Consider the following 13402-nt stretch of genomic DNA (forward strand, 5'->3'; position numbering starts at 1 on the left):
TACGCGAGCGGGAAGGCAGAGACTGATTTTTCAACGGCCGTTGAAAACACATTCGTCTTCTTCGCTCCGCGGAAATGAAGAAACTGGGGACCACGCACTCCTCCGTCGGGTGGGAAGGCACTCGCGCATGCGCGGTGTGGCCAACTAGAACTTTCTAGTTAAAAGTGTCCGTACCGGGGCTCCGTCGGTGACGTCACCCATGCGTTAAGAATATGCTGCCTGCTTGTCCTGGGATAAAGGGAAGTATAGGAGACATAGAGAAGGGAGATGATGAACATAGGGAACAATACATACACAGAGATAGAAGATTGATGGTGAGCATGGAGAAAGAAGAAATGTCAAATGATCTGGAGGACCCTGGCAAGTGAGTTAAGAGAAGTCAAAAGAAAACAGAGACCAGCACCTGGGACCAACATGATCTGAAGAATAAAATGATGATAAAACAAAAGGTAGAAAAAAATAATTTTATTTTCTGATCTGAAATATGTATCCTGCTAGAGCTGTTGTTAGACATAACTGGGGTCCGCAAAGCCCAGGCCGTGCTTCTTTCCAGCTGACTTAGGGCTCTCTCTGACCAGAGGCAGTTGCCCTAGTTGCACTCCTTTAATACTACTCATGTCATGTGTGACTGCGGTACTCTGTTAGCATGATTTTTCTGTGTAGCATTCTGTAATAATTTGGCTTATTCAGTTTTCTCGATAGTGGAGGGGATATTTGTGAAGGAGAGGGGAGACAGGGGTTTTGTTGATCCTTGCTTTGCATTATTTGTGTTTATAAAATGAAAATTGTACAGAATTTTCTTTTTATATTTTAATAAAATAAGTTCAATATAAAATCATAACTATTTAAGGCTTGTGCGGATGGAATCAGAAAGTTTGCGGAGATGGGGCGGGGACCGAGCACATTTTTTCCCCGTATCATTCTCTAGTTCACAGACCTGACCTGGATCCTCTGGCGACCTCTGTCAGTCTTCCACGTACTTCCTCCCAGGGTCAGCAGCGTCCATGTGGATGCATGAGTCGCTCCTACACAGCTCCAAGCAGGACTTTAAAGTCCAGCTCTGGAGATTTCAGTGATCCTAGAACCATGGAGGGACCAGGAGGGGCTAAGCCCTTGGCTCCTGCAACACACGGTACACAGATGCTTCTCAGGTGACCATCCAGCACATTCCTAACATTATATAGGGCAGTGTTCCCTCTAAGCGGGCGGGTGTTGTGAGCAAACTTTTTTCACTGTGAGCTAAAAATATCGGGCGCCAGCAAGTTATGAGCCAAATATATATGTTGCTTTCTACCACAGAACTTCCTTACGTTTGTATGGAATCTATCCCCTTTCAACTTTAGAGAGTGCCCTCTCGTTCTCCCTGCCTTAGCTACTAAGTCTATTCCCTTCAGTACCTTGAATGTTTCTATCATGTCCCCTCTCAATCTCCTCTGCTCAAGGGAGAAGAGGCCCAGTTTCTCTTATCTTTCGCTGTACGGCAACTCCTCCAGCCCCTTAACCATTTTAGTTGCTCTTCTCTGGATCCTTTCGAGTAGTACTGTGTCCTTCTTAAAGTACCAGTGCTGGACGCAGTACTCCAGGTGAGGGCGTACCATGGCCCGGTACAGCAGCATGATAACCTTCTCTGTCTCTTCAGTCCAGCATCTGCCCCTTCCATTCACTGTCTGTCTTTCCCTGCCATCTCTCCTCCTGCCCCCCCCCCCACCCCCCAATTTGGTCTAGCATCCATCATCTTCCTTCTGTTCCCCTCATGGTCTGGCATCTCTATCCTTCCCTCCCCCCTGTGGTTTTTAGCATATCTCTCTTCTCATTTCCTCCACTCAGATCTGATCATTCTCTGCTCTCTCTTCCCTTTTCTTCTCTGGTCTTCCTTCTCTATTTTCTGCCTCCATCTAAATTAAATTCTTTCTTACTATTTAGTCCCGTTTCCCTCTTTTCACTGTGTCTACACACAGCTTGTCACCCCTTTCCCTCACCCCTCCATTATCTTACTATTTTCTTCCCCCTTTATTTATCTCCTCCTTCCATCCAGTATGTGTTCTTTCCCCACTTCCATTCAGCATCTGCTCTCCCTTCTCAACTGACATCCATCTGCCTTCTGCTCTCTCTCCCTTCTTCTCACTTCCATCATCTGTCCCCTTCTCTCTCTCTCTCATCTCCTCCATTCCATCATCTGCCCCTTCTCTCTCTCTCTCTCTCTCCCCCCCCCCCCAACTTCCATCATCTGCCCCCCTTCCCCTCACCTTTGTGGGTCACTTTCTTTCCCCTGAGGGTGGCTCATGTCACAGGGGAAGCTTTGGCCGAGCAGAACCGCTTGATTGACAGTGGAACTTACTTGATTGATGTCGATGCTGGGGCCCGTTGCCGTTTGAAGGAAAAAAAAAAAGGTGGAAAAAAGGAACCTGTAAAGGCGAGAGGAAGGGAAACCTCCAGGACAGCTGCTTTTTGCCCTCCTTCAGCGGCCCAAGAGTTCAGACCAGCAGCGGCAGCTCTGTATGCTTTTAACTTCGGCACAGAGCTGCCCCTAATCAATAGTTTAGCGCGGTTTCATGAGGCAGCCTCGGGGCCTTTGATAGCCGGCCCGCTTCGATGATGCGATGTGGGCCGGCCTAGCAAAGGCCCCGAGGCTGCCTTATGAAACCGCGCTAAACTATTGATTAGGGGCAGCTCTGTGCCGAAGTTAAAAGCATACACAGCTGCCGCTGCTGGTCTGGAGGTGCGGAGACAAGGCAGGAGGCAAACGCGGTGGAAGGCAGGAGTCCCGGCGAAGGCAGGAGTCCCGGCACAGCGACTGCAACAGGAAGTTGCAAGTCAGCTGACGCCGGCCTTTCGTTGCGGCGGGGACCGAATCCTTCGCGGACCGGCAAGATTTTGTTTGCGGACCGGCGGTTGAAGAACTGTGCTCTACACTGTGTGCGCTGTGACGAGAAACTTGTGCGCTGCGAGGTAATATTTTGTGCGCCAGCGCACCCCAGCGCAGCTTAGCGGGAACACAACACCTAAGGAGTCCATTATAATCGATTTAAACCAAAATCAAGGCGTTTTGAGGCATATGGAGGTTTTTAAAATAAAATCGGGAAATCCAAGATGGCTGCTGCAGGTGCGTTTTGGAACTAAAAACGGCCCATGGGAGCAAAACTAATTTTTCAATTCTTAGTTTTTCTAAATTCAAACCCACCCTAATGTCTCCCATAGACAATAATGATCTGCACTCACAGAACTGCCATGTACTGTGCCTGCATCAGCTTCTCACTATAGTTGGAAATGGAGGAGGATAGTCTACCTCAGACAAACAAGGGTGGCTCCAGCAGCTCATCTCTTTGGGCTTTTATTCAGGCTCCCAGAGCCTGAAACCCTCAACCTCACTCACTCCCACAAGATTCTTCATTGGGGGGGGGGGGAGGGAAGAAGGTTGCAGCTGACCACCACCAAACCTCGTGGCCAGTCATGGGGTCAATTCAGCCTGTGCTTCAGTGCCTGATCTCCACAAGAGCAAGCACTGCTCCCAGAGGACCTATCCCTGAGCTTCCAAGTGATACCAGAGGCTGGACAGTTAGGTACTCTTTCAGCATAACTTTTTTTAAACTTTCTTAGTTAGAACATATATACTTTATAAATTTGAATATAAATGGAAATGTTTTTATTACCCAAAATAAAGCCTACAAATTAGGATTTCGTGTTATATTGAATATAATTCCCCGTCCCCTTCAGGTTTATACTAGAGTTGACAGTTTTCTCCCTTCTGGGGGGTAAAACAGTTATCTTGGTAACACTCAGACAGGTATATATATATATATATTTTTTGTTTTTGTTTTTTTTCCAAGTACATATGATATTTATTTCCTGTCATTTTTTGCTCCAATTGCTGCACAACTTAACCTTTTTATTGTAGTCACCTAATCTTGAGAAAAATCTTAATGGAAACAGCCTGCAAGCAATCACACTGAGTCACACTTATCAACTTTACCTTCTTCCTAAAATGAAATTAGGCAATTTGATGTTTGGACTGTAGTCCAGGATAGAATGGTAGGGAAGCATGCAATACTGTAGCCTAGTGAGGCTGTACTTATCACTAGAATTAAGGACTAATGCATTTTTCCAACACAAAACCTGAACTTTTAAAATGTAACTCAGAATAATTTGAAGAATGAAAATTACTAATCATCCCCCTTTCTCCCCCCCACAAACAAACAAACCCCTGCACACAAGTCAGTTACACTCTCTCCCTGTTTTGCAGGCACACAAAAACAATCCTAGTCCATGCAAAAGTCTTGCTAAACTTTGGCACATAGTTACCACACCTGTGTTGAAATCCAGTTTTGCCATTTGCAGTGCATAGGCCTCACAATCCTTCTTACTGAAGCTGAAAATAATCACAGGCTGGAAATTTCTCTCCATGATCATCTTCACAATCTTAAAGACATTAGATGGACCTGCAAGAACATCCTAAGAGTTAGCAGACAAGACAAAGGGTGTGCCAAGTTTTAATCCAATGAACCTGGGGGTGGGGACACTTTTACTAAAGCTTAGTGCACTTTAAATGCTAAGAAGCCCATTTTATACTTATAAACTTCTTAGCATTTAGCATGTGCTAATTCTGTTAGTGCGTACTCAGCGTTAGTAAAAGGGCCCCTTTATGTTATTAAGAGAAATATATTTATTAAGCAAGCAAGATCTTGAAGTATATAGCCATGATACCACAGAATGTAATAAAATAAATGGAACAAAAAATTAAAATGAAGATCAGTCTACTTTCTTATTTCACATGCTACCTTTTGAAGTACAACAGGAGTACACTACTGATGAGAAATACAAGAAAAGCTGACTGGAGAGGGTAATTGAGATAGTATTTTACTGTAATGTTATGTAAATCCACTTCAAACATAATAATATGATGGAATCAAATTTTTTTGTTTTATTTGGGTTAATTAAATTTTAAACACATTCATGTACAAAAATACATAAAGAAAAATATTACATCATATAGAAAATTATTTATTTGCTCCATTATTTAGCCCATCCTCCCGATATTGTCCAGAACAGATTACAACATAAGGTTAGACATAAAACATTAAATGACAACATAGCTAATATGAAACTAACCCACTCTTCTACGAAACTGCGCTAGCGGTTTTTAACACAGAGAGCCGTGATGAATGGCCCGCATTGCTTTCGATGCTCAAAGGAACTCAATGAGCATCGGGAGCAGCGCGGGCCATTCAGTGTGGCTCTCTGCGCTAAAAAACGCTAGCGCGGTTTCGTAGAAGAGGGGGTAAATAAAAATGTAATATGAACCTAAATAAAAATGTATCATCACAGATTCCGTATATAACTCAAACAAAATTAATTAAAATAAAAGGAGATTAGGTTCTTACCTTGATAATACTTTTACCAGTAGATAGGGACAGATAGTAGCCTTCTTTTTTATATCTTTTATATCTATTTGAAGGTGCAGCCTCCAGAATTGTACACAATATTCTAAATGAGGTCTCACTAAAGTTTTACACAGGGGCATCAATACCTCTTTTTTCCTACTGGCCATAGCTCTCCCTTTGGAACCTAGCATCCTTCTAGCATCCACCATTATATTTTCAACCTGTTTGGCCACCTTAAGATCATCACATTCAATCACACCCAAGTTCCGCTCTTCTGTCATGCACATAAATTCTTCACCCCCTAAACCAGGGGTGTCGAACCTTTTGCTGAAAAAAAAAAGTTTCGCTGCAGCAAGACAGAGGAGGGAGCCGACAAGACAGTAAACATCCGGGGGCAGCAGAGGAAAACACTGCATCGCCCTCGACCAGGGCCTTCCATCATGTGCCTTCTTTCTCTAATCCTTCCATCTCCTCTCTCTGTCCACTTCCATCATCTGCTCCCCTCTTTCTCTCCTTCCATTTCCTTCCTGCATTTGCTCCCTTATCTCTCCCATCCACACTTCCATCCAGCATAGGCTCCCCCTCTACCCGCCACACTACCATCAAATGTCTGCCCTTTCTCTCTCCATCCACCCCTCTTCAATCAGCATCTGCCCCCTTTCTTTCCCTCCGATTCAATTCCATCCAGTATCCTTCCCCCTTATGTCTCTCTCCCCTTTCCCGGTACATCAATTCCATCAGCACCACCCTTCCCTACCACCTTGCCCTCTTTCTCTCCCTGCACCACTCTTTCATTCCAGCAGTCCTGCTCCTTTCCCGCGATGACTGTAGCTGCCGGCTGCTGGTCCACCCCACTCTGACGTACCAGCTCATGAGCAGAGTCAGCAGCCGTGTGCTGGAAGGTCTCGCGATGACTCGTCTGCAGGCCTTGCTCCGGAAGAAGTAAATTATGTCGGAGGGGGTTGACCCGGAAGACACAGGGAGTTGCAGCAAGGTCCCGCGATGACTGTGTTTGCCAGGTCCACCTCCTCCAACGTAACTTACTTCTTCCGGAGCAAAGCTGGCAGACGAGTCATCGGGGGACCTTCCTGCACCTCAGCGCAGCTGCCGACTCTACTCTAGAGCAGTATTTTTCAACCTTTTTACACCCGTGGACCGTCAGAAATAAAATAATTCTTTTGTGGACCGGCAAACTACTAAGACTGAAATTTTTAAAAAAACACATTTTCGCCCCTTCTCCGCAAGCTCAGTCCCCGCAAACCATCTGATCCCATCCGCACAAGCCTCAGTTATAATTTTATAAAGTATAAAAAGAAACAATATTCTGTACCATTGTCATTTTATAAATATAAATATACAGAGCAAGGACCAACAAAACCCCTGTCTCCCCTTCCCTTCACATATATCCCCTCTACTATCAAGAAAACTGAACAAGCCAAATTATTACAAAATGCTACACAGACATATCATGCTAACAGAATACTGCAGTCACACGTGACAGGAATAGTGTTAGGGGAGTGCCCCCTGGTCTGAGAGAGCCCTAAGCCAGCTGGGCTTTGCAGTCCCCAGTTATGTCTCTAGTAGGATATATATTTAAAATCTGATATATTCTAATGACAAAATAGAAATAAAATGATTTTTCTACCTTTTTTTAATCTCTGGTTTCTGCTTTTATCTTCTTTTCACTCTTTTCCTTTCAGCGCCTGCCCTGTCTCTTCAATCTAGCATCTGCCCATTCCATCCACTGTCTGCCCCTTCCAGAAACTGTCTGTCTCCCACTGCCATCTCTCCTCTAGACCCCCCCCCCCTTTGGTCTGGCATCCATCATCTTCCCTCTGTTCCCTCATGATCTGGCATCTTTCTCCTTTCATCTCTCTTTTTCTCCCCCCTGTGGTTTTTAGCATCTCTCTCTTCTCATTTCCTCTGCTCAGATCTGATATCTCTATCTCCTTCCCCATTCTCTGGCATCTCTCTCTCTCTTCCGTTTCCTTCTCTGGTCTTCCTTCTTTATTTTCTGCCTCCGTCTAAATTAAATTCTTTCTTACTCTTCAGTCCTCAGTTTCCCTCTTTTCACTGTGTCTACCCACAGCATGCCACCCCTTTCCTTCTCCCCTCCACTATCTCACTAACTCTATCTTCTTCCCCCATCCAGCATATGTCCTTTTTCTTTATCCCTCCTTCCATCCAGTATGTGTTCTTTCTCCACTTCCATTCAGCATTTGCTCTCCCTTCTACCTACTTCCATCATCTGCCCTCTTCTCTCTCCCCACTTCCATCATCTGCCCCTTCTCCCCACTTCCATCATCAGCCCCTTCTCTCTCTTTCCCCCCACTTCCATCATCTGCCCCTTCTCTCTCTTTCCCCCCACTTGCATCATCTGCCCCCTTCTCTCAATTTCTCCATCTACCACAGGCCCATCTCTCCCCTTCCTCTCATCTTTCTTTCTGGTTTTGGCAACAAGATCGGCAACGCCCCCCCCTCCACCCCCGCGATGACACTCAAGATCGGCAACGGGCTTCCTTCTCCCTCCGGCATCAACAGAACTTCAGATTGGCAACACGGTGCTCAGTCCAAAGCTTCCCTCTGACTGAACTGCCTGGGCGGAAACAGGAAGCTGAGTCAGAGGGAAGCTTTGGGTTGAGCACCGCGGTTGCCGATCTGAAGTTCTGTTGATGTCGGGGGCAGAAGGAAGCCTGTTGCCAATCATGAATTGCGTCACGGGGGGGAGGGGGGGAAAGGCCGCCGATGCCACTCATCGCCATTGCAGCCCAGACGCTGCCGATGGCCTCAATCTGATCTTGCTGGCCCTGCGTGGACCGGCAGAAAATTTTCTGCAGACCGGAACCGGACTACCTGGACCTGGCCAGCTAGGAACCCCCCTAAGGCGTGCACCCGGGGCGGACTGCCCCCCTCGCCTCACCCTTGGTACTCCACTGTGTTCCAGGAAACATTTTTTAATGCCCGAGATGTCTATCCTAAATAAAGGGAACAAGGGCATCAAATAACACATACAACTCCCTCCGACTGACAAGTGGTATAATTCCACAAGGGATGCAGATATTGTGTCTTAGGATGTTCAAATGCCTGTATTTCCATCATGAATGGGCACATAATGCATCTCCTGCATTTAAAGTGTGCCCTCAATGATATTGCTTCATGGTCCTTAAGCAATATGTTTGGACATAATATATCGGATAAATTTTTGTTCCACTTAAAGGCAAATAGCAATCATGTATCAGCTAAACAAGGACGTATCGTCAATACAGAAGCATGTTGTATAATCCGCTGTATTTTTCCGGACTATTAGTGTAGTGAGAAACAAAAAGTAACATTTCTTCCTGCTGGGTATGCTCTCGATATATCAATAATTCTTCTCTTAGATTATATAGTTCCTTTTTGTATGCCTTAGAAACCATAGCAGATGGATATCCTTATGATCTAAATTTCTTCTGCCAACTCTTTTGCTTATTCATCAAATTCTTGTCTAGAGCTACAGATCCATCTGTAGCGTAGAAACTGGGTAAAAGGGATACCAGCCTTTATAGAAAATGAATGCATGCTAGTAAATTCCAGTAATGAATTTCTATCAGTTGGTTTTGAAAATATTGTTCTCTCAAAGTGAATATTTACATAGTCACCAAAATATCCAAAAAAGACAGTGAATGGTAATCATATTGCATCTCAAACCTTTGACAGACAAATGAACAACATTACTAAATAAACAGAATGATCTTATTAGATTGGAGCTTCATTAGTTGATTACTGTAAGCATGAAATCATTCCTAGGGGCCTAAGGGTGACTAGGGCCCCCCCAGCTTTTCGAGGATGATGCTGCATTTATAGACCACTGGAACAAAATTCTAAATTACTTTTTCTTAGATTTAATGGTGTTAAGACAGCACAAGTAAAAATACAGATGGAAGCTCAAAATTGTGTGGATGAAATGACTGCTTTAAATACTGAAGATATCTATGAGAAAAAGTCAATGGAAGTAGCCCTTTCAGGACCAAGGGACATATTTGTCCCATAACTTTAAAATCCTATAAATTTTGATTGGGATAGTCTACAGTTCTAAATTTGATATGTACGGATTCCATATGATACTGCCTTTATGTAAACAAACTGGTTCCGACATTCATTCATTAGCGTCGTTGCCAGATTGATGAGATGATTCACTTGCCACACTGTCCATAAGCCAGAAGTGTGATTTTTTAAATAAAAATAATGATATTTCACAAAAAAAATCAATTTTTTGGCATCTGCAAGCCCTTTTTACCATAAAAATGTCGTCAAAACCACAAAAATTGGCCTACGATCCTTATGGTCCTGAAAGGGTTAAAGACAAAAAGTAAGAAGTTTAAAAAGGACTTGTTTCCTCAAAAGGTAAAAAATTTCAGTGGGACCAGAGGGATTACTCTACTGGTTATGTATATGCATGGATGCAAAAAGACAATAATGGAGGGGGGATGGTAAAAAGAAGATGACCAAGTTCCAGCTATCATCTGCAGGCTCCAGTGGTAGTGAAGATGGCTCGCAAAGGAAGGATGCAGATGGGGAAGTTCGAAAGAAGTGTGGAGGACATCGAGGCAGAGGGAGGGGACGGAGAAAATTACCTCAACCCGGTCTCAAACCTGTCAGTATCAATTGTGGTGAATATATCTAGCCATCAGCTTACAGAAGAGGAAGCATCGACGATTGTCCTTTGTTCCTACTAGTGATTATCAGCCTTTCCCATTCAGCATTGAATTGGAAAAATTTATATGGAAATTACAGCTGAAAGTGTATTTTTCAGGAGGTGGAAAGTGAATCCCTGGATAGATCTGTGGTCAAGGAAAAATCCACCTAGGTTCCTCCAGGAACTTTGGACCCTATGGTGGCCGCCTTCAAGAAAGCGGTCTTAAGAGATATTGAGCTCCTTGAACAATCTCATAATCGTTATAGTTATAACTCGAGAAGAGAAGAATGAGGTCCTCTGGTTGGATTTTGTTCAGACTGCTCTGTAGTGAACAGCAGAGCAGATAAAGGGGGAGCTATTGTCCTTTGGGATAAAGAGTAATATTTAAAAGAAGCTTGGTCACAGTTGTCCGTGAGGGAGAAATACATCTCCCTGTCTGTTGATCCATCAGACTCAATTTTTGGATTAATATTACAATTGGCTGGAGTTGGTAGAAAAGCAGGCTTCCTGACTGATAAGGAATATAAATATTTGACTTATCAACATTATAACATACCAGTGTTTTATCTACTTCTAAAGATACACAAGAATCTATGTAATCCCCCAGGCTGCCCTATTGTTTCGGCTAGGGACTCCATGCTGGAAAGAGCATGTAAACTGATTGATGTGCACTTACAACCTTGCTTGGTAGGAGTGAAGTCCTTTCTGAAAGATACTACACACACTTTATACAGCTTCTCAAATCAATAGGAAAGCGGTTTGATACATAATGTATGTATGGTCACATTTGATGTTTGAGCGTTATATACTTCCATGCCTCAAAAGGAGGCCTTATAGGTTATTGCAGAATTCTTGGGTCAGCGTCCCTGTCCTCATGTGTCAACCAACAGAATTTTTGGTGGCCCTGAGCCAGATAGCCATGGAAAAGAATTATTTCTGGTTAAAGAACCAGCTTTTTCACAATGTTCAGGAGTGGCAATGGGGGCTTTAACCCCACGGTGAACAATCTGTTCATGGCTAATTTTGAGGAGAAATGGATTTATGGGTCAGAATTCTCTGGGGATTTGTTATGCTGGATCTGCTATATAGACGATGTATTCTATCTTTGGACAGGATCAACGGATGCTTTGCTACAGTTTCATGCCACCCCACAATAAGATTTGAGATGCAATATGATTACCATTCACTGTCTTTAGGGGATGTTTTGATGACTATAGTAGACACTCGCTTTGAGACAATATTTATAAAACCAACTGATAGAAATTCATTACTGGAATTTACTAGCATGCATCCATATTCTATGAAGGCTAGTATCTCTTTTGCCCAGTTTCTACGCTACAGATGGATCTGTAGTTCTAGACAAGAATTTGATGAACAAGCAAAACAGTTGGCAGAAGAAATTTAGATACTAAACTAAAACTTTAACGTTATATACCGGGTCTTCAACCAAAGTTAGCTCGACAGGTTTACAACAGTTAAGTAAAAACTGAAGAAAATTTAAAAAAAAGTTTGAAAAGAGATTAATTTTCAAAATGTTTAACAAATAGAAAAGTTTTTAGAGATTTATAAAAAGAGTGAAAAGGACTGGGGCTCCTCAGAGTTAAAGGAAGTTCATTCCATAGTTGCGAAAGTTTAAAAGCCAAAGATTGACTAAAGATCCTAACTCTTTTAATTCCTTTTCTGGAAGGAAGGGAGAGTTTGAATTGTTGGATGCCTCTTGCATAGGAAAATCTGTAAACGTTCCATAATAAGGGAACAAGGGGAATTAAAATACCATATAAAATTTTAAGAGAGATACAAGCACATTTGAATTGAATTCTAAGATAAACCGGGAGCCAATGAAGACTCAGGAGCAAAGGGGTCACATGGTCAAATTTACTTTTTAAAAAAATCAACTTTGCAGCTGTATTCTGGATTAATTGTAATCTTTGGAGACAGATCTTTGTGATGCCAAAGTAAATTGCATTGCAATAATCTAGCCGGGATAATATGATTGATTGGACCAAGACAGAAAAATGTTGATGATGAAAGAGATGTCTAACCTTCCTCAAAATTCGTAAACTAAAAAAGCATTTCTTGACCAGAGAATTTTTGATCATTGAAGGTAAGAGAGGAATCAAAAAGGACTCCCAATATCTTAGAAGAGAACTCGATCTGCAAAGAGGCCCCAGATTCCAGAGCTACAGTGAGAGGAAGACAGTCCAGTTTTGGGCCTAACCACAGAAGTTTAGTTTTTTTAGCTTCATCTGGACAGACATAGCCCAGGCTTGAAGTTTGGAAATACACTGATTTACTTTAAAAACTAAATTGGTAGTATCCGAATCAATTTCAATCAGTATAAAGATGTCAACCGCATAGGTGAACAGCGTTTCCCAAGCTGACAGCTTAAAAGTATTCAGTGTGGTCATATAGAGATTAAATAGAATTGGAGAAAGTGGAGAGCCCTGGGGAACCCCACAAGGAGGCCGTCAGGAATTGGAGATGTCATCTTCAATATTAACTGAATAAGAACAAGACAATAGAAATTTAGAGAACCAATCCAGAACAACCTGATGGGAGTCCTATATCTGAAAGTAAATGAAGTAAAATATCATGATGTACTACATCGAACACCACAGATAAGTCAAACTGGAACAAAATAGAACATTTATTTTGAAGACTTAATTGTTGAATTTTTGAATGAAGAGAGATCAATAAAGTTTCAGTACTAAAATTAGAACAAAACCCATGTTGAAATGGTTGGAGTGATGAGAATTTCTCCAAATAATCGGTAAGTTGACCAACTACAAGGATATCCATCTGCTGTGGTTTCTAAGGCACACAAAAGGGATCTATATAATTCAAGAGAGGAATTATTGATATATGGAGAGCATATCCAGCAGGAAGAAGTGTTACCTTTTGTTTCTTGCTACACTAATAGGTCCGCGGATCATATGACAACATGCTTCTAAACTGAATATACATCCTTGTCTAGCTGATACATGATTACTATTTGCCTTTGTGTGGAAAAAAAAATTATCCAATATGTTATGTCCAAACATATTGTGTACATAGTCTTGGACAATTTCCTGGAGGAAAAGTCCATAGTCTGTTATAGAGAATGACATGGGGGCAAGCCACTTCTTGCCCTGGATCATTAGCAAGGAATGTTGCTACTCTTTGGGTTTTGGCCAGGTACTAGTGACCTGGACTGGTCACCATGAGAACTGGCTACTTGGCCAGATTGGTCTGACCCAGTAAGGCTATTCTTATGTTCTTAATATCATTGAGGGGACACTTTAAATGTAGGAGATGCATTATGTGCCCATTCATGATGGAAATACAGGCATTTGAACATCCTAAGACACGA

At 42.7% G+C, this 13402-nt stretch overlaps 1 protein-coding gene across 1 annotated transcript in view; it reads right to left on the bottom strand.

Moving 5' to 3' along the window:
- MTREX (Mtr4 exosome RNA helicase) overlaps positions 1-13402 on the bottom strand; it is a 311801-nt gene that overhangs the window by 196340 nt on the left and 102059 nt on the right. Inside the window, exon 11 of the mRNA XM_033931296.1 lies at positions 4300-4436. Within this exon, the coding sequence (XP_033787187.1) occupies positions 4300-4436 (137 nt within the window). The remainder of the gene's footprint in view (positions 1-4299; positions 4437-13402) is intronic.

Source organism: Geotrypetes seraphini, chromosome 1 (genome assembly GCF_902459505.1).
Source record: "Geotrypetes seraphini chromosome 1, aGeoSer1.1, whole genome shotgun sequence".
Classification (NCBI taxonomy): domain Eukaryota; kingdom Metazoa; phylum Chordata; class Amphibia; order Gymnophiona; family Dermophiidae; genus Geotrypetes; species Geotrypetes seraphini.